At 42.6% G+C, this 20,437-nt stretch overlaps 1 protein-coding gene across 3 annotated transcripts in view; it reads left to right on the top strand.

Moving 5' to 3' along the window:
• OGDH (oxoglutarate dehydrogenase) overlaps nt 1-20,437 on the top strand; it is a 94,460-nt gene that overhangs the window by 4,550 nt on the left and 69,473 nt on the right. For all 3 annotated transcript variants that reach the window (XM_040346036.1, XM_040346035.1, XM_040346037.1), the window contains exon 2: nt 15,369-15,624. In XM_040346036.1, the coding sequence (XP_040201970.1) occupies nt 15,403-15,624 (222 nt within the window). In that variant the 5' untranslated portion in view covers nt 15,369-15,402. The remainder of the gene's footprint in view (nt 1-15,368; nt 15,625-20,437) is intronic.

Below are 20,437 nucleotides of genomic sequence, written 5' to 3'. Positions count from 1 at the left end.
AACTGCTTCATAATTTCCAGACACCACAGTAATTGTTGCTGAAGCTTACAATTCCAACTGGAGTGCAGTTCCCATAGCGGATCGCACGGTGTCCACCTCGTAAAATGTCTTGTTTTATACTGAGCACAAGGCCTTCTGTGATTGGAGGAGGGGTGGGGGATTGTCATGATATCCCTCCAAACACAGAATTCCTTTTATATGAGTTAATCTATAAGAAAAAAATGAAAAGCTGCAGTGCTTGATTAGGTCACGTCGCCACGTGGATGTGCAATTCACCAGCGGGCATACATTATACAGAAGTGGGCATGGAATGTTCTTCAGGTTTATGTGGAGGGCTTTTCATGTGTATATGGACGTACGCATGTACTCGCCTTCTTTCCTACCTCTTTCACTAGTGACAATTTCTCTTCATTGCTCTCTGTGCTTGGGTACATATTACTGAAGGAGAGCAGTTTGTCGCAGAGCACACCAACCTAATGCTGTAAGGGCTCTTTCACACGGATGTCTCTGTGTACAGACTCCACTTTGCTCAGCAGGGATCGCGCTCCGTTGATTCTTGCTAAGCAGGCAGATGACAGGTCGGTCTATGCACACTGTGCAAGGACCGACCTGTCAGAGCACCGCTCTCCTCTATGGGGGATCTGATGACCATAGAGTCCGTTTTCACCCGACCTGCCAGACGGATGGGAAAAATAGAGATTCCATCCATCTGAATTTAGCGGATTGGATGTCCGCGGACATGTCACCACTGACATTCGTCGCTCCATAGACCTGCAAGGAGTGTCCGTTCAATAAAAAGCTGACAGACGGACCTAAACGGTCTGCCCGTGTGAAAGGGGCCTAACACTAGTTTAGCTTGTAGCAGTGACGTTTTAGCATTAAATCACCAGGGACTTGTGCGTTTGCATCGCTAGCTACAATCGCTCTTGTTGGCACGAGCAATTTGTAGCAACAATTAATCTGATACAAAAGCACTTGTCTGTCCACTCGCATGCATTCAGTCCTACAAAGTTTAATGGCTGCTGCACACAGCTAATGCCTGCAATGGAATGGATCTCGTGGTTTAATCGCTAGATTCAATAGTGCTACATCATTACGTTGTGCTTTCCTACAAGTCATTCTTCAGTGACTTCAGTAAAGTAGGACTTAAAGAACATGACCACATTATGCAATTTATCTTCTCCCCAACTAGTTTACCTGAGATCTGTATGACAACTTGGCGTATTGGGCCATTTCATGTGAATGTTGAAGTGTCAAGTTCAGAAATACCACAATCCATAGCATGGGTGTTCAGCTTAATTAAATGTTTATTTTTTTTATTTTTTTCCTGTTTTGGTTGTGATATTCTATCGTCTCACCCCCCCCCCCCCCAAAAAAAAAATGTTCCCCATTTTATACTATAAACGTTGCAGTGTCATACACATTTTTTTCTTCTTTGGTGAACAGAAGGTCAGTGTGGATTATTTGCACCTGAAAGCACCAAGTTAAGCTTGTTCTATGTTGTCCTTGCTAAAGCAATGACAAACTGTAAAAATGTAACAGGTGGAGTTATTCTTAGAGGGAGACATGCCTATCGTGATCTGGACTTTTCTAGGCAAGAGAAGCAACCATATTCAAGAAACTACAAAATGTAGTAACCCTTGATGATCAAACCAAACTTTGATGTTCTGATCATTTTTTGAATGGGTTTGTGTATTTTTTTTAAATTAATTTTTTAAAGACAATTGTGGGTTTTAAAAAACAAAAAAAACAGCCAGACTTGCCTTGGATCAGCTCTGAGCACAGACTGTTGACTGTTGGTCACCACTCTATTCCTGTTTGGCATCTGGGCAGATCCCGACATTATTGTCGGGATCCTTGCAGAGAAGTGTGACGGCAGATTTTAGCCTGCTGAATCTGCGTCACAAGAATACAGAACTAAGTGCACTCCTGTGAATCACAGAAGTATGATCAAAAGAGCTTTTGGCCATACACCTTTAACCACTTGACCTCCTGGAAGTTTTTATCACCTTCATGACCAGAGCATTTTTTGCTATTTGGCACTCTGCTACTTTAACTGGCAATTGTGTGATCATGCAAAACTATACACAAATTACACTTATATATATATATTTTTTTTACACATAGATTTTGTGGTAAATGCCACAGTTTTTTATTAGATAAATGATAAGACTTGACAATTAAAAAAAAAAAACAAGACCCACAGAGGTGATCAAATACCACCAAAAGAAAACCATTTGTGTGGGGAAAAAAAATCATAAAACTTTCATTTGGCTACAGTGTTGCATGACCGCGCAATTGTTATTCAAAGTGCGACAGCGCTGAAAACGAAAAATTGGCCTCGGCAGGAAGGGGGTGAAAATGCTCTGTATTAAAGTGGTTCCAAAGGTTGAAGGTTTTTAACTTTTATGCAGTCAGGCAAAAAAACTACCGTATGCAGCTCCCCCAAATCTTTCCTGAGCTCCCTCCAATTCAGCCATGTTCACGAGAGTTTCGGCTGTCCATGGACTTTCCTTCCTCATTGGCTAAGTCAGCAGCAGGAGCCCATTGGCTTCCACTGCTGTGAATCACAGTCATTAAGCCAATGAGGAGAGAGCGGGGGAGTGGGGCCGAGATGCGGCTTTATGGGTCTAATGGACACATAGAGCAGCGGCTCGGAAGAAAAGCACACAGCAGTGCCCCCAGGGCAAGCAACATTTTTTCTAGGGGCACTGCTCGAGGGGGACGAGCCAGGGGTGCTGTCGTGGGGCCTGAAATGAAGAGGATCGGAGCCGCTCTGCAAAACCACTGCACAGGGCAGGTAAGTATGACATGGTTGTTTTTTAAAAACTCTTTAATGCCACTTGAAAAACAAGTATGATCACTCTAGCGGGTGTGTGCTCATAGTGACTACAATAGATGCTGTCCTGAAATACCGAACTGGAGAAACCAGAAGTCACCTGTGCTCCAAAATGATCGCTTTCCACACATTTTCATGATAAAGGGACACTACAAGGCTTTGAAATGTGCTTTTGTTTGACCTAAAAACAAATACAATTGGAGGCTGCTGGCTTCTTTTGTATGAGGAAGTAATGGCATGCACAAAATCTATTTGCATAACCACCACCATCATCATTCAGAGGAATCTGCAATCAAGTTTTACCCTGTAATTTATTTCCGCTAAACACTAGGTGTACAGGATCATTTCTATTGGACAGTGTTACGTATTTAGGGATTTTTTTTCTGGGTATCTTTCAGAGGCAGCTTTAAATATCAGTTGTCAAACTGCTGCAGTGTTGTAGGTTGTGATTGTTGAAGTCAAGATAAAACCAGGGCCAACAAGTTGTGTTGAGTCCTTGCCGTGTGTATGTCACTATTAGCCAGTTTTAGGTGGATGGTAGACAGTCGGTCATCCAGTCTTTACTTGGCTTATTACCATGAGAAATCCAGTGTCGTCAGGACATGTTGTACTTCTGGCTGATAGGTTGCTACATCTTTGTTAAACCAAATTTAGTAGTGTCTGAATCTTGCCGTTTTGTACCCATATAATTAGTGCATTGGTGGACAAATTAATGTCAGCCTAAGAGCACTAGCGCAAGTGTTTCCAACAAACTTTTTCTTTTTTTACTCAAATCAATTCAGCATTCAATGTGCAGTGTGCCACTGGCATTAACACAGCACTGTAAAATATCCTACCTGTTGATCTTGCTATGAGGTTTTAGCTTCCTTTTAACAGACCAATACTGGAAATGACAAGTGTCCCAATAGACGCACATCCAATCAAATCCTGCTGCGAGATGGTAAGTGACCGTCTCAGTTGGGACCCAGACCACGCCCCCAATGTGTTTTGCTCTACCCTGGAACTTACTCATGAATCCCCATGCATAAGCTCCAGGGGCAGAACGTGGGTCCGGCTGAGACTGCCACTTACTATCTCACAGCAGGCTTTGATCAGATGTGCGGCTATCGGGACATGTCATTTTCAGTATTGTTTGGAACAGGCAAGCTCCATTCCCAGTCAGCACTCTCAGTGGCAGGCACAGGACTTTGTTCCTATACACTATCTGAGTGGCCTACACAGGTTTCCTTACATTCACAGACCAAGCTTTGCAGCATAAGTACTTAGAACCATAGAACTACGGAAATTGAGTTGGGTTGAGTAGCCCCTCACAGGAAGCCTTGTATTTTATGAATGAATGCAAGGCTTCATCTGATTTAGGTAGAGATTATGATATCTGCTTGTCTCTGAAGCTCAGACAATCAGAGGAAGCCTTGTGTTCATTTATAAAAATACAGTGTTTCTGTGAAAGACTGATTAGCTTTCAGTCTGACTCTATTTTATTCTGGGGATAGGAAGTCCATTTATTGCTGCTGGAGCTGTATATTTAAAAGAGAAGTATAGCCATAGCTATTTCAGGCCTACTTCTGGTGATCACAGGATTACACTCCATTCTGCAATTGTGTAATACATTTTCAGCAGACAGCAGGCTAAAGCCTGCTGTTGGCTGATGTCGCTCAACCGAGCAAGGCTTGGGAGAGATCCCGACGTTACAGTTGGGATCCACCCAGATGCCAAGCGAGCCACTGAGAGCCTGAGCCAGGCGTTCCCAACCCCTCCACAGCCCAGCACTCTAGTGAGCACTGGAGGGGAAGAGCAGGGGGACGGTGATGACAGTTACCAGCTCTATGCAGGCTGAGGCCCGAGAGCTGAGAGATTAGTGGCCTTTGATTGCTCAATTCTCTGTCTGGAGGCAGCAGGGGCACATGCAGCATCGGATCAATGCTACATCCATCTATTTTTTTTCTCCAGGCCTATAATTCTCTCAGTATAGCTGATGTTGCATACAGTTTATTCAGCAGGGACAGTTGGGTGCATGGAAATAGTTTGATGTTTGACCCATGCTGTTTACAATGAAACCTGGAGGTAGGCTTTAAACACTTCTAACTTCTTTTAGGAAACGTAAATCAGTGTGTTTAGTTCCACAACAGCACTAAAGTGCATGCAGTCTATAGCCTCAGCTAAGCATTTCCCACTCTCTCATAGGCTGTAGAAAATCAACATCAACTTTTGGGCTCATTGCATCCATTACCAACAATAACCCTCACACATGACACCTGTAGAGAACTCTGGTTGGCCGGCGTCTTCATTCCTAGTGTGGGCACCCGGCAGTGACGGCTTTCGGCTTCACGGCTGGGCACCCACTGCGCATGCGCGAGCGGCACGCCACCGTCCGATTGGACAGACGCTCGCCTACAGGGAGGGGCTGCAATAAGGCGATTAAGCTATTCGCCTTACCAGCCCCTCGGCGGAAGGATGAAGTGGGACAGGAAGTCCCACTACTGAAGCCCCCCCCCCCCCCCCCCCCCCCCCAAAAAAATGACATGCCAAATGTGGCATGTAAGGGGGCGAGGAGTGGATTAAGCGGAAGTTCCATTTTTAGGTGAAACTCCGCTTCAATGTGATGGATATCAACAAAAATGAACGAAAGAAAAATTAGTCCTTGGATCACTCAAAACATTGGAGACACTATCATCCCTGGCAGATAATCCAGCTTTAAAGTGCATGTCCAAGTGGTTTCACACCACAAACAAAAAACATGGATGGGTGCTCTTGTGATTTGCCTTCTTCACAGAACACAAAGTTGCCTAAGAATAGCGGAGTGCTGCTCAGGCCGACTGCTTTATTTGGGTGGAAGACAGGAAGTTGCTGTCTCAGTCGGAACCCAGCACTGTCTACTGTATGTAGCTGAAGTTACTTATAGAGACATTGCGGCACTCAAAGAAGGAAATAGTTCTTTTGGACCAGCTTGCTCAAAACAAACTACAGTATTTAAAGTCATAGAAAACCTGGGTGACAGGAGAGAATGTACTTATAATGTCTCACCCTTTGATAAATAGAACCCAGTATTGTTTCAGCCCTTTGAACCCTGATTTCTGTAGAGATTTGCAAGCTCAGGCCTGGCCCATGTCCGTCAGTCTCTGTGTCTTTCTTTGAAGGTCACCACCAGGTTCCCTGTAGCAGGCCAGCTCAAGCAGACGTGTCAGTTTATTTTTTGCAGCTTTCAACACTTCCCCATAGAAAAGCTGCTTATATATTTGGAGACTTCATGAATCCAAATATATTATGTTTGAGTCAAAAAATATTTTATATTCCTGATAGTACTTCAAATATTTCCAGTTAGTAAAGTAGGTAGACATGTTTTTAGTTTTCTGTGTTGTAATCAGCATTGACTTGGCAACAACTGTCATTTGACTCTTTATTACCTTTTTTTTTTCTAAGACCTCATGCACACTGGACGTTAAAATAATGTTATAAAAACGCCAGTAGCTTTGCAGTTTTTTTTTTACTTTTTTCAACCTTTTTGCAATAGCGTTTTTCCGCATTAGCGGTTTTTAGTGTTTTTTTTTTTCAATGGATCAAAAACATTAAACGCTGGTGAGTGACATTTTTGAGCATTTATCTGCGTTTATCAGCGTTGGAGCATTTTTTTTACAGCTGAAAACGTCTCTCAGAACCCACTAGTGTTTTTTTTTTTTTGTTTTTTTTAACTGCTCAAAAATGCCACTGCCCAAAACTGCTGAGAACAGCCTATGTGTGCATGGACACATAGGATAACATGATGGAGAGTTTAATGACTGTAGAAAAAAAAGTCTACTGTCAAAAACAGCTGCTGTTAAAACACCAAAAAACGTTCAGTGTGCATGAGGCCTAACTCACGGAAAAATGTAATTTTGCATTCATAAGTTGGGCTGTAATTGGAAATATTTGACATGTTAAATAGTCTACGAGTACATTGTTATGCAATTAATTATCCGGTTCACCAGGAAGAAACGTCAGTGTTTTTTTGTTTTGTTTTTTTTTGCTAGTGGGAGAATGTTTACACACCCTTCTGTGTTGTAGCAATGTTTCAGAAGGTGACCCAACAACATTTTACTCTTCATTGCTCCAGGTTTGCACTGCTCATAATAGATTTCAGAAATGCCCCCCAGCTTTCCTACACATCGTCTTAAATAGTAGCTTGAGCAGAAAGTGTTTGTGACCTTTTTACAAAAAAAAAAAACACGTTCATGCAGCTTAAAGGGGTTGTAAAGGAATTTTTTTTTTTTTTTCATAATAAGCATCCTTTACCTGCAGACATTCCTCTTTTCACTTCCTCATTGTTCGTTTTTGCTCAGAAGTTGCTCTATTTCTTCTCTGTTCTGTTCACTTCCTGCTTGTCTGATTGTTACTGACCACAGTGACGCGAGGCTTTATTGCGGTGGTCAGTGACGTGCTCACCCCCTCCTGGGAACTACATCTGTGTGGCAGGACGCTCTCTACGTGTTAGAGACTTCAAGGAGGTGTGAATTACTGGGCGTGCCGCAATGCATACTGGGAAATGTAGTTCTTACATGAACGAGCGCTGCAAACCAGGAAGTGAATGAGAGAACAGAAACTAGAATGCAGGAGGTGATATAGATGAAGGAATTTAATAGGTATTTACTAGTTTTTTTAACAGAATCATTACACTATTCTGTCTGTCTACCTTGCAGACATTAATTTTAGGCAAAAAATGTTTTTCCTTTACAACTCCTTTAAGTATTCTTTAATGTATTCATCATCTTTGTATTTTCTTAAATCTAACATGTAAGTGTCAGGAATGGACTAGGTATTGCCGCCTTGTCAATTCCTCGCCATATAGGAGCCCTTAGACTGGGAGAGAGAGGGACGGGATTGGGAGCAAGTCAGGTGTATAGTGTACAAATGTGCTGGCAAGAAATCCAGGAATTATAACTTTACATGGCAAGGTATTTATTTTTCCTTCATCCAAAACAGAAATCCTAGCTTTAGATGGTTTTATTTATTACTTATGCTTTTCCGGTGCTCCCAGTATTTAGGTAGTGTGAATACATTAGGTGTTATCACCTGTGAGAATTCATTTTGGAATGTGTTTTAATTGCTTGAAATCTGCCTATTCCTTAATCTGGATATACCAGCTCTGAAGGAACTCCATCAGTCATCACTTTAGTCCAAACTCCTGATGTAAATAGTCTGAGAACACTTGCCAAAATACTGGTTTATTATTGTCGGATATGTTAGAGGAATGCAGGCTGTGGAGATTACATGGCAGCCAAAAATCAGGTAGTCTTTCCCTTGTTTATTACTGACTGCAGTGGTTATTACCAGTTTACAATATATTAGTGGGTGATGTAATACCGAATGTGGAATACACATACATTTGGTGGAAATTGGGTGTCCTGTAGGGTTGCTGTGCTTATTCTAAAAGGTAGCATGTTGAGCTCCATATCTGTCTTAAAGTGGATGTAAATCACACTGGTGCGATTCGGGAACCCTGTGAATCCACTGTGGGTTCCCACATCGCACCTGACTCGCACGGCAGTTCACACTGCCATATGCGAACTGATGGGGAGTGTCATACAATGGTAATGCCACCCCCATTTCAGCTCGCATATCGCACTGCGAACTGACAGTTTGGACATGGATAGTATAAGTGTGAAAACCCATGCGATTCTGGTGTGGACCAAAAAAGGGCCCTGTGTGTGTTTGGTCCAAATGAGATACGATTTCAGCCATACAGTTTGTATCACTGCACCATATATTTCCTCATCACACTGAACTGTGGATCACACCCCATATTATGATAAACATCCAGGAAAGGCAGCCAATCCTGGGAGAGCTGAAGGGGAGGGGGATGTGAATTGTGAACTTTTTACAGAGGCTGTGCATGTGTCCAAGCTGGTGCACGAGATATGTAAATAACCTTTCACTCGAAGCAAGGGGGCGGAAAGGTTTTTCTCTGCAGGTCTTTTTATTTTCACTGAACAATACAAGAGGATTGCTCAGAGCCGGATTAACTCTGTGTGGCAAGACTGGGCACAGGTGATAGGAAATCTTATTCTCTACATTGTGACATGAAAAAAAAAGAAAATAATTCTCTTGAACCTTTCAGGGAAAGCTTCAGCAGTGATGTCACTGCGGGGCTCCCTCCTCCCCTGGCCGTCAGGCTAATAGGAGAGGGGAGCGGGGTCTCACGCATGCGCAGTAGGGTTCCCCGCATGAAGCCGAAAGGCTACACTGCCAGGTTCCCTTAACCGCAATGGCGGCGGCAGCACCCGACAGCTGATGGAAACATCAGCTGCGATGCCGACATCGAGGGACAGCAGGACATGTTACCGTATTTAAACTATCTGGGGTGATCATGGGCATGCCTGACAATGGTGCTTGGGGTTTCACTAGAGAAGAAGCAGCATTGTCCACTCGCTACAGGAAACTAGGCGCTCACTGGATTTATAGCAGATCAACACATACTTTGAAGACATACAATTTAGTTTATCACAGTAACTAAAAGGCTTTGTTAATAAGAAAATGAACTATATTACCGTATATACTTGAGTATGAGCCGAGGCACCTAATTTTACCACAAAAAAAATGGGAAAACTTATTGACTCGAGTGTAAGCCTAGGGTGTCCATCTGTATGCCTCGCTGTGCCCATGACTAGATTGACGTTTAACATGGGAGTCTATGGAAGGATTGCCTGGCTTTGAAAAATCGGTGCTCCCCAGCCGTAGGTCCCCCAGACAACAAACTTTGCACACCTGTAGAGGAGAAATGGCGCTATATGTGTGCCAAGTTCCGGGTCCAGGGGACCTACGACCGGCCAGTACCGGGTCCCCAAAACCACTGGAGAAATTACCGTTTTAACATTGGAGTCTATGGAAGGGGTGCCTGGATTTAAATAAATCGGTGCTCCCTGGCCAACAAACTTTGCACACTTGTAGAGGAAGAGTGAGGCTACATGTGTGCCAAGTTTGGGGTCCAGGAGGACCTACGACTGGTCGTTACTGGGTCCCCAAAGTCCGGGAGATCAGGGGCAAAAAGGTGACTTCAGTATAAACCGAGGGGGGCATTTTCAGCACAAAAAATGTGCTGAAAAACTCGGCTTATACTCGAGTATATACAGTAATCAACATCAGCCAATTGGCTGTAAACTTTTATTTGTTGTGTCATTTTCTAGGGCAGGTTTCAAAGCCGATCTCTAGGTTTTCTGTGCCCTTAAATGGTTTAATCCAAGAAAAAAACGAGTGCGCGTCTTAAGATTCCCTCCAAAATTGCAAACATAGATCAGTAAAATCAATAAAAATCACTTGTGAAAAAAACAAAATTGATGCCCAACTTAATGTGATGGATATCAACAAAAATGAACGAAAGAAAAATTAGTCCTTGGATCACTCAAAACTTCCCGAACGTCTGAATCGCGATGCACCGATTATATTTAACATCCCACTCCACACAGCAGAGTTCCACACTTGGAGCATTCTTTGCTGAAATGTTGTGGAATGATGGGAATGTTGTTCTGTTCATTAGAATTTCACACTTGGAATGCATTCAATCTAATTAGCACGTAAAGGAACAATGTGATTGACCTCAGTGATTGTGGACGTTTGCTATTCTGGTGTGAAGACTTTGTTTATTCTAGCAGATTTTACCAATACAAATCTTGTGAATTTGTAATCAATACTAGACTACACTAAATGGAGCAGATGATATCACATAATGAATACCACTGAATCTAATGTTGCTCACAGACGTGTTTCTCAACTTTTTCAGTCAGTGCATCCTTAAAAATGATGTATAATGTCGAGGCCCCACATTCTAAAATGTGAACATCCAACATTAGATGTGATTTATGTCTACAATACAAACATACCTTTGGACACTGGTACTGACTAGTACGTTCCAGTGGTTCTGTTCTGCCCACAGCTAATGTGACCCCAGTCCTGATGGGGAGTGGCACACAAAGGTTACTATGCGGGCATCCAGTGTGCTCCTTATCAACTTGTGATGTAATCGGTTTTTAGGGGGGCGGTGGCTGTCATGTATGGTGTCCAAGGTTGTAATGCTGCTGAATTAAAACATGTGGCTTTGTTATGCCATGGCCCCCCTGAAGAACCCAGATGGCACTACGATTGAAAAAGACTGCCCTAGACGGAGCAGACCTCAGTGTCTATAGGACAACACTGGTCAAAGCTCATCCTAGGGGAGTACAGTGACCTCATTGTCATGTTCAAGAAACCAGTGGTGAGATGATTTGAGCTTTGTGATATGGTGCATTATCCTGCTGGAAGGAGCCATCAGAAGATGGGTACACTGTAGTCCTACAGGGATGAACATGGTCAGCAACATTACTCAGGTAGGCCGTGGCATTTATACGATGCTCAATTGGTACTATAGGGCCCAAAGTGTGCCAAGAAAATATTCTCCACACCACCACCATGAACCATTGATACAAGGCAGGTTGGATTCATGCTTTCATGACCCTACCGTTTTAATGTTGCAGCTGAAATCCTGACTGCGTCTCCCCTTGTCCTCCCTGGGCTCCCTGTCAGGTTACCAGTCCAGCTTCCCTCCCAGGTTCCCCAAAGTCCAGTCTTTGGCCATTTTTACTAGTTCCCTCCATTTACCTTCATTGAGCAAACCCTGATTGGTCCAATCAAATCTTTCTCAAGAACGTGACTGGATGTAACTGAAGCCTTCTTTGTTATAATGCTTTTTCTATAATAAAAAACTCTGGTGACCTGATGTCTACAGCATGTTTACGTTCGTTAAGTCTGGCATTACCCTAGAATTTAGGTAAAAAGTCCCCAAATTAGCATGTTAAAACCCTATAACACAATGGAGACACAGTGTCTGGTCAGCAGCCCCCAAGACAAAAGGGACAATCTTAATTACAATGCCTATCGTTTGGCTTTGACACTAAAGGCAGGGAAGTGGTAATCCTGTCCTATTTAGTACACAAGTACATCTCACCATGTATTTCTGCATGTCATATAAAAATATATTCTGTACATACATTTCCTACAAATATATATTTTACTGGGCATGGTAATTTCTTACACAAACACATTATGTGTGTGTATGTGTATATGTATGTATGTGTGTGTGTGTGTGTATATATATATATATATATATATATATATATATATATATATATAATATAATCTCTCTCAAATAGTCTAGCCTTTACAATAATAGAGCAAATTTGTTTTAAACTCACCACAACCAATCGGTACGTGTTGTGGTTTTTTTTTTCTCTCTCCCTCGCTTTCCCTTTGTCTTTTCTAGCTAGTGATGGGTCTCTAGTTAGGGCTGAATGTTTTTCCTGTAGTGCAGCATAAATAAAGGGCTTTAGCACCTTTTATCATATACTGTTTATACAGTAAATTCTATCTGATTCTGCTGCCACACTCAGCTATTGTTAAAAAAAAGAAAAAAAAGTGCTGTGCACACTGTTGGCTATGGTATATGGGTTTGAAGTTTTTGCACAACAGTTTGCATTATACATGGAAATATTAAGTCATTGCTGCAAAGAGTACTATTAGAAAACTTAAAAGGCCACCCCCCCCCTTTAACGAATACGAATAACGGTATCAGTTACTCAAATTCCCCAAAAATTGGGACACTGTGTAAAATCTACAGAAAACATAATGCAATCATTTTCTAATCTCATAAACCTATATTTTGTTCACAATATAACATAGACACCATATCAAATGTTTAAACTGAGAACATTTACCATTTTAAGAAAAAAAAAGAATATGGTAGATTGAAAGTATCGGCAGCAACACGTTTCATAAAACGTTGGGACAATGGGCCATGTGTAGCATCCCCTCTTCTTTAACAACACTCTGTAAACGCCTGGGAACTGAGCAGAACATTAGATGTAGTTTTGGGAGAGGAATGCTGTCACATCTTTGTTAATATAGGATTCTAAATGCTCAGCAGTCCTGGGTCTATTTTGTCATATTTTTAGTTTCAAGATGCCACACGGTTTTAGTTGGTGAAAGGTCTGGACTGCAGACAGGCCAGTTAAGCACCTGTACTCTGCTACTGTGAAGTCCTGCTGTTCTCATATGGGCAGTTTTGTATGGTCCTACTGAAATATGTGAAGGCCTTCCCTGAAAAAGACGTCTGGATGGGAGCATGTGCCGCTCTAACACCTGAATATATCTTTTAGCATTCAGGTGCTTTTCCAGATGTGCAAGTGCCATACGCATAAATACACCTCCCATACATTCCGAGATGCAGGCTTTTGAACTGAGCACTAATTGCAAGCTGGAAGGTCTCTCTTCTCGTTAATCTATAGAAGATCAAGGATCACCAAAAGGCGCCCAACAATCCTATATTATATTTTAAAGAGAAAGGAGCAAGATGGACTTGAGGTGCCAACAAACAATTCTTCAATAAAATCAATATATGGTCAAGAGGGTCTTGAAGCGGAGGTTCACCCAAACTGACAACATTATTCTAAAACAATCATTGCACAGCACACATACTGAATTGCCACAAAAAAAAAAAAAAATACCTTAGTATAGCCATCTAAACTGTGACTTCCAGGATTCCCCTCCTGCGGGAGTAGGCGTATCTTATCCTTTCCCCAGCGCCGAAAATGCGATATAGGACTTGTCTTGTCACATTCGGCTCCCTATCACAGATTGCTCTGGAAGTGACGTTTCGTCGCCGCCATCTTGCTACACCCCACACCATTGCACAGTAATGATTGAATGAGAAGGGGGCAAGCGGACATCTTGTTACACCCACCGGAGTTTTAGATTTTCACAGTTATTTTTAACATAAAACTGAGCTTATATGCTTAAATACAGTATTTGTAAATCCGTTTTGTGTTGAAAATAACTGTAAAATCTAAAACCCCAGTGGGTGTAACAAGATGTCCACTTGCCCCCTTCTCACTCTATCATTACTGTGCAGGAGTGTGGAGTGTAGCAAGATGGCCGCGACAAAACGTCACTTCCAGAGCAACCTGTGATGGGAAGCCGAATGTGACAAGACACAGTGCTGCGAAAGCTTGAGAGATTTCACCTTTTCCAGGAAGTGATTGCTTGTGGGCTTCACAATGCCCACAAGCAAAATGGAAACTCCCTCATACTGATTTTTATAAGTCCTTCTTTGCCGACAAAACGGACCGCGGTTATATACAGCGACCAAAGTAGTGAGTGTACCTTCCTATGCTTATACCCCAGTGAATGCTGAAAAAAAAAAAAAATTTGGCTGTGGAACCCCCGTTTTAAGAGAGGACTATTTTTATTGTTTTATTGTTTTTGTCTTTTTATGAATTATGGTTTTAGACTTATTTGGAACAATAAAACCTTGGATTGCGAGCATAATTCGTTCCGGAAGCATGCTTTTAATCCAAAGCACTTTTATATCAAATTGAATTTCCCCATAAGAAATAATGGAAACTCAAATGATTCGTTCCACAACCATTCATAAGTCCTTCCGTTTAAAGTCCATATAAAAAGATTATAGCAATGTGATTGGTTGTGTAACCATAAAATGTCCATCCACAAATGGAAGCCTCCACAAGGGGATTAGAAGCAAAATCCAGCAGGAGCTACAGAGTATAAAAGAGAAGAGAGGCGCCTCTAAGTGTAGCAATATGGCTGAAATTGCATCGCACAGACATCGCATGTAATGTGAACAGCAGTTCGCTGCGAATCGCATGTGATGTCTGGCATCGCAGCTGTGTGAACCGGCCCTAAAAGCAATCCTTTTGGGATATAGGTTTTACATAAATAAAAACTGATCATTTTAAGGACCTCTGCCAGTGTCATTCCTATAACTGTGAGAGAGTTTTCCTTTTGAAAAATAGCAGACTTACTGGCTGGATCGCCAGATGAAAATAGAAGGAATAAGAAAGCCTAAAAAAATAAATAAATTGAATACAGCCATTACATCCTAAGGCCCCTTTCATGCGATCGGACCGTTTAGGTCCACCTGTCAGCTTTGACGACGGACCTGAACGGCCACTCCGTGCAGTCCTATGGAGCGTCGGATGTCAGCGAGACATGTCTGCTGACATCCGATCCGATCTGCCAAAATCATACGGATGGCGATACGTCCCCATCCATCCATATCAGGTCAGGTGAGATCTGATGAAAACAGACATGCGTTTTCATCAGGTCTCCCCATATACAGCGGCGCTGCACAAGCCCCTCCTTGCTCAGTGAGCAGAGAGGGACTCCGAGTCCGCCTGTGTGGAAGAGGGCTAAGGAAGAGCTGGAAGAATATCTTGCGCCTGTGTGGAAGAGGCCTAAGAATTGGCAAGCTGCAATATAATAAATGTTTTTCTTTTGGCGGGTAGATCTTGCATGCATTGTGGCCATCTAATGTCTGTAGGCACCTTTACTTAATGGGTACACTGACAACATAAAAACTGGCAGCACATAGGAATTTCCATCTAGGCTGACATAATAATAAGTGTTTGTGATAACTTTTCTTAACACCACAAGAACGCAGATCAGATCTCAGATTCTAATGTCTCTTTTTTATCTTGGATTTGACTTTTTTTTTTTTTTTCTTCCCTTCCAGGTTCTGGTAATCGGTCTCCCACAAGAACAGAAATATGTTTCATTTAAGGACTTGTGCTTCTAAGCTTAGGCCTTTAACGGCCTCTCAGACTATACGAGCGCTGTCACAGAGTAAGCCTGTGACCCCAAGGACGTTTCAACAAATCAGGTGTCTTAGCACACCTGTGGCCGCAGAGCCTTTTCTCAGTGGGACTAGTTCTAACTATGTAGAGGAAATGTACTATGCATGGCTGGAGAACCCCAAGAGTGTACATAAGGTAAGGAGGGAACAGAGTGGTTTTACAACTGCTCTCTGCCTATGGCATCAGCATATTCTGGGTGAAAGAAGGGACTCCTGAAGAACAATACCTGGATATTGGATGCTGGAGGAAAAGGCTTTTTAATGTGCTTTCATCTGGCTTATTTGCCGCATTGAGGAATTCTTAATGGATACAGGCATGGCTGATTACAGAAGCCCTGGATATCGTTTTATGGATCAGTGCAGTCATGTACATCAGTCTTTATAGGATTCATCCATCTGGTCATCATTTATTAGAAAACTCTTTATAACATATCTCTGCTATGGGGGGACCAGCGACAAAGCATCAGGCCTATAAGGGCTCATGGACACTGCAGTTAAAAAAACAAAAAAAAAGCTGCTTTTATTTCAGCTTGAAGAAGCTTGTGCTCTTGTGCACATTTTTATTGAGCTACTTCAAGCTCCTGTTTTGAGCATAAGCATTTTTTTTTTAAACAAACCCTCCTAGTTATGAAAATTCTTAACCGCTGTATTAACTAAACAAAAAGCTGGAACAAATGTTTTTGCACATTTTAAGCTTTTTTCAAGCCCTTTGGGGCCCTAGCTCCTCTCAAAAACATGAGTTTGATGGTGAGGGTTTTTCTGCTTGTAAAAGCATATGCCTGAAAAAGCCACAATGTGCATGGACACATTGGCTAACATGAAGGGGAGTTTCCAGGCAGAAAAAGCCTGTAGGAGCCTTTTTTGAGCTGCAGTGTGCCTGAGCCCTTATGTTTTTTTTTTTGCATTGCTTTAGATATATTTTATACCAAATAAGTTCCTTGTTTATAATACATGAAAAATATCACTTGCAGTGTGATTCTGGGGAAGGAAAGTGAAGGTGAGACCCATGGTAGCTAGTTTATGTCTTATAACTATATCATTGGTTGTTAATCCCTCCCTTTTTCTTTCCTCAGACTAAAGGGGTGTCCAATTTTAACCCTATTTTAACTTGATTCTTTGACCATGCTTTGTGTTCTAGCTTATGTCTTGCATCAGAGTATGACTAAGGTTGAGGGTATATCAGTAGAGAGGGTGCTTTAATGATGGCTAAAACCCCCCTAAGGCCCCGTACACACGGTCGGATAAAACCGATGAGAATGGACCGAGGTTCAGTTTCATCGGTCCAAACCGACCGTGTGTACAGCCCATCGGTCTTTTTTCCTTCGGTTCAAAATTTTAAAACATGCTTCAAAACCGAACCGATGGACCGCTGCCCGATCGGTCCAAACCGATGGTTAGTACAGAAAGCATCGGTTCAAAACCCGCGCATGCTCAGAATCAAGTCGACGCATGCTTGGAAGCATTGAACTTTGTTTTATTCAGCACATCGTGTGTTTGATGTCACCGCGTTTTTGGAACGATGGTGTGTACGCACATCAGACCATCAGGCCACTTCAGCGGTGAACCGATGAAAACGGTCCGTCGGACCATTCTCATCGGTTTGGTCCGACTGTGTGTACAAGGCCTTCGAGCTAAACTCCAGGTATATAAGTGCAAAATATGTCAGCTTAACTGCACTTGTGTGCATTGTTCAGAGGTAAAAGGGAAATGCTGTGCCTGTCCTGTTGTCACACCTATGGAATAGAGAACACCAAGTTCATATGGAACTTTGTATACCTGCTTATGAATCTGAAATTCCAGATTTACTTTTACTTTAAATAGTTTGGCTCAAATTACCAATTTTATTCACTAAAGTGCACCCGCCGGGAATGCTGTATAAACTGTATGTAGCCTCAGCTACATATAATATGCAGCACTGTTTTGGGTGTGAGATGAGACCCTCCGGTCTCACACCTGGAACAAAACAGTCGAGCCGAGTGACATTCAGCCATTCGTAGGCAGCTTTGTATTCTATCAATCAATACATAGCTTCCTCAGATTGTCTGAGTTTGAGAGTTGGGCTTATGACGTCACAATCTGTGACTTGGCCATTCAGAGAGCTTTGTATTCATTGATAGAATACAAAGCTGCCTATGAATGGCTGAGTGCCGCTCAGCCCCATGCTATTTTGTTTTGAGTGTGGGACAGGAAGGTCTTGTTTCTCACACATAACACAGTGTTATATACTGTATGCAGCTGAGGCTACATACAGTTTATACAAAGCACCCAGCAGGTGCACGTTGGTGAAAGAAATAGTTTGTTTGGGCCAAATGAACTATTTAAAGTCAAGGTAAACCTGGAGATCAGCTTTAAACTGGCTTACTGAGTGGACAGATTGAACCCGCTGAATTCTGATCAGTGTTTGGCCGTTCCTGCTCCACTGAAGAAGCTTGACTATATCTGCTAAGTGTTCTGAGTATTCTGAAAGTGTCAGAACACAGCATTTTGATGGGGGGAATTTGTGTGTATTAGGGAACTTCTGGTTGAAAGAAGGAAAAATAAAATGTCTATGGATAGCTTCAGCCTGGGTTCTAACTTGTGAGATGTAGACCACATCGTTTGATCTGCACCGCATTCCTGTGCACATCGCAGGCGATGTCTGAGCCGTGCGATTTCAGCCATTCCACATATATCTGAAATCACAACGCATCTGCACCAAAATGGTGCAGGAACCCCCCCCCCCCTTTTCTTTCCCGCACCGGAATCGCATTGTACGGGGTGCTGGTAAAATAACATTGACATCCGCAGCAGATCACATGGATGCTGTGCAATGCGGTGCAGGAAACGCACAGGATTCACGGCGTTTCCCTCATTGCATAAGTGCTAACCAGGGCATAGGGGAAAAGATCTGTGACCACTTTTTTTGTGTGAAATAATTAAGACTTGTTACCAAGTAGATCTGGCCTGATATTTTCCACGTTTCATGCCCATCTGATAGTACATTGTGGTTATTGACCTTTGTCAGAGGGTCATATTTGGGTTATTGAATCCATGGCGTTTTTTTCAGAACATAATCTTTTTAATGCTAAAGGTTGCAGCTCCTGCAGTGTTACACGGATCTACACCGTTGACTTTATCTTCTCATAAATGTCTCCTTGTACTATGGAAATGTAGGAAACTGGTTTAAACGAGCTGAAACAGCAACTTCTACATGGTGAGCCTCTTCTTGGGTAGGGGTGACAAAACAGGCTTTAATTGTCTTTGAAAAGAGATAACCTGCATAAAGTGCCAATATATACATCTATGTGATACATTCTCTGTTGTGGGCTGTGCAGGCTCTATGGTAGTTTGGAGGTGCTGACTTATAACAGCTAATAGAGGAAAGTGGAGCTGTTGCTAATCGTAACTAAAAAGATGCCCGTAATGGTTCACAAAAAGTGTACAAAAAATGTGCATGTGAAAAGCGCACAAAACCTAAAGTGGTTGCAAACCGTTATATACCCAGTGAAGTGATACACAAAGAAGAAGCAAATCCTCCTACATAAGTTGTACCTGTTTATCTGCAAGTCTTCTCTTTTCTACATCTGTTCCACGTCCAGAATTTGATAAAGCTTGTCTGAGCTGTGAGAAAAAAGGAGATGGGGAGCTTAAGTTACACAGCTCAGTGAGGAGAGCTCTGTAAACCGATTGGAGGGAATGGACACACCCCCTGCACACAAGAACAGAACTGAGGCTGTCAATCAGCTGGTGCTCCCTTCACTGTCACCATTTTTCTCTTGGTGTCAGGAAAACTTGTCAGAAGTGACTCATGCTGATGGCAAAGCAGCAGACAGAAATGGCACTTTGTGCTCTTAATTGAGACAAGTACACACAACAGAGGGACATACTTTGTTCCTATTTGTCCACCCCTCAAAGGAGTAGGACCTTACTGTAACCCCACCCTCCTGTGGCACAAGGCTCTTGACAAGGGCAAGGCTCAACTTGGCCCACCTAGCCAAAAGGCCTGGCGGACCCCTCTCATGGTCAACCAAAGCCGACCAATGAGTACTAGGCGAGGGGCTCTCCCAAAGAGAGACCACACCCCCCCCTCCCCCTGGTTCAGGGGGAGGAAGGAACCTAATGGCCACACATCTTCCCCCTAGTCTTTAGGGTAGGCCAAGAACCAACACTCTCCATCCTGGTGAGAAAATGGTGACACAGACAAAAGTGGAAAGTGACAAAACACGAGAGAAAAAAAAATTGCATAAATGGTGCCCGTTGCAGGTTTACTGACTAGGCACTGAGGCCTGTAACAAAAATTGCCCCGGACCTAGCCCAAGAGGCGAAGTGCAGAAAAAGCATCAGTGCCGTGGCCATGTGCTCAATTTTCACAGTGGGTTTAGAGGAGTTGTAAAGGAATATTTTTTTTTTGCTGAAATGACTGTTTACAGGGTATAGAGACATACTAGTTAACTGATTCCTTTTAAAAATAGATAAAAATCAATCATATAATGTACCTGCAGTTTCTAGTTTGGTTTTTGCATGTTGTTTCCTGCTTCTGTGATGTACAGAGCCACAGAGCCAATACAGGGCAGTGATGGTTTGGAAAACGAAACTGATTGGTGCTGAGGGGTAATAGACACACAGTAATCACACCTCCTTGATTAGTAACCACAGAGAGAAAGCTCCCAGCACTGTGGTTATCAGGAAACAGACAACCAGGAAGTGTGGAGATCAGAGAAGAATTACAGCAACTTGAGAGCAAAAACGAACAATGAGGACATGAAAACAGCACTGCATTAATGTAAAGGAAGCTATTAAGATAAGAAAAATGTTTCCTTTACAAACCCTTTGAGGTGCAGCACCCCTACTGGACACTGATATGAACAGATACTATACTCGAGTCTTGCTCAGTTGTACATGCTCCCCTCCTAAACTTGCTTAAGCCGGGTACACACGGGCCCTAATGTTGGGAGACATTTGCCCGTTCA

Source organism: Rana temporaria, chromosome 3 (genome assembly GCF_905171775.1).
Source record: "Rana temporaria chromosome 3, aRanTem1.1, whole genome shotgun sequence".
NCBI lineage: Eukaryota > Metazoa > Chordata > Amphibia > Anura > Ranidae > Rana > Rana temporaria.
Note: the sequence above shows the minus strand (reverse complement) of the source record. Positions and strands in the feature narration are given on the sequence as shown.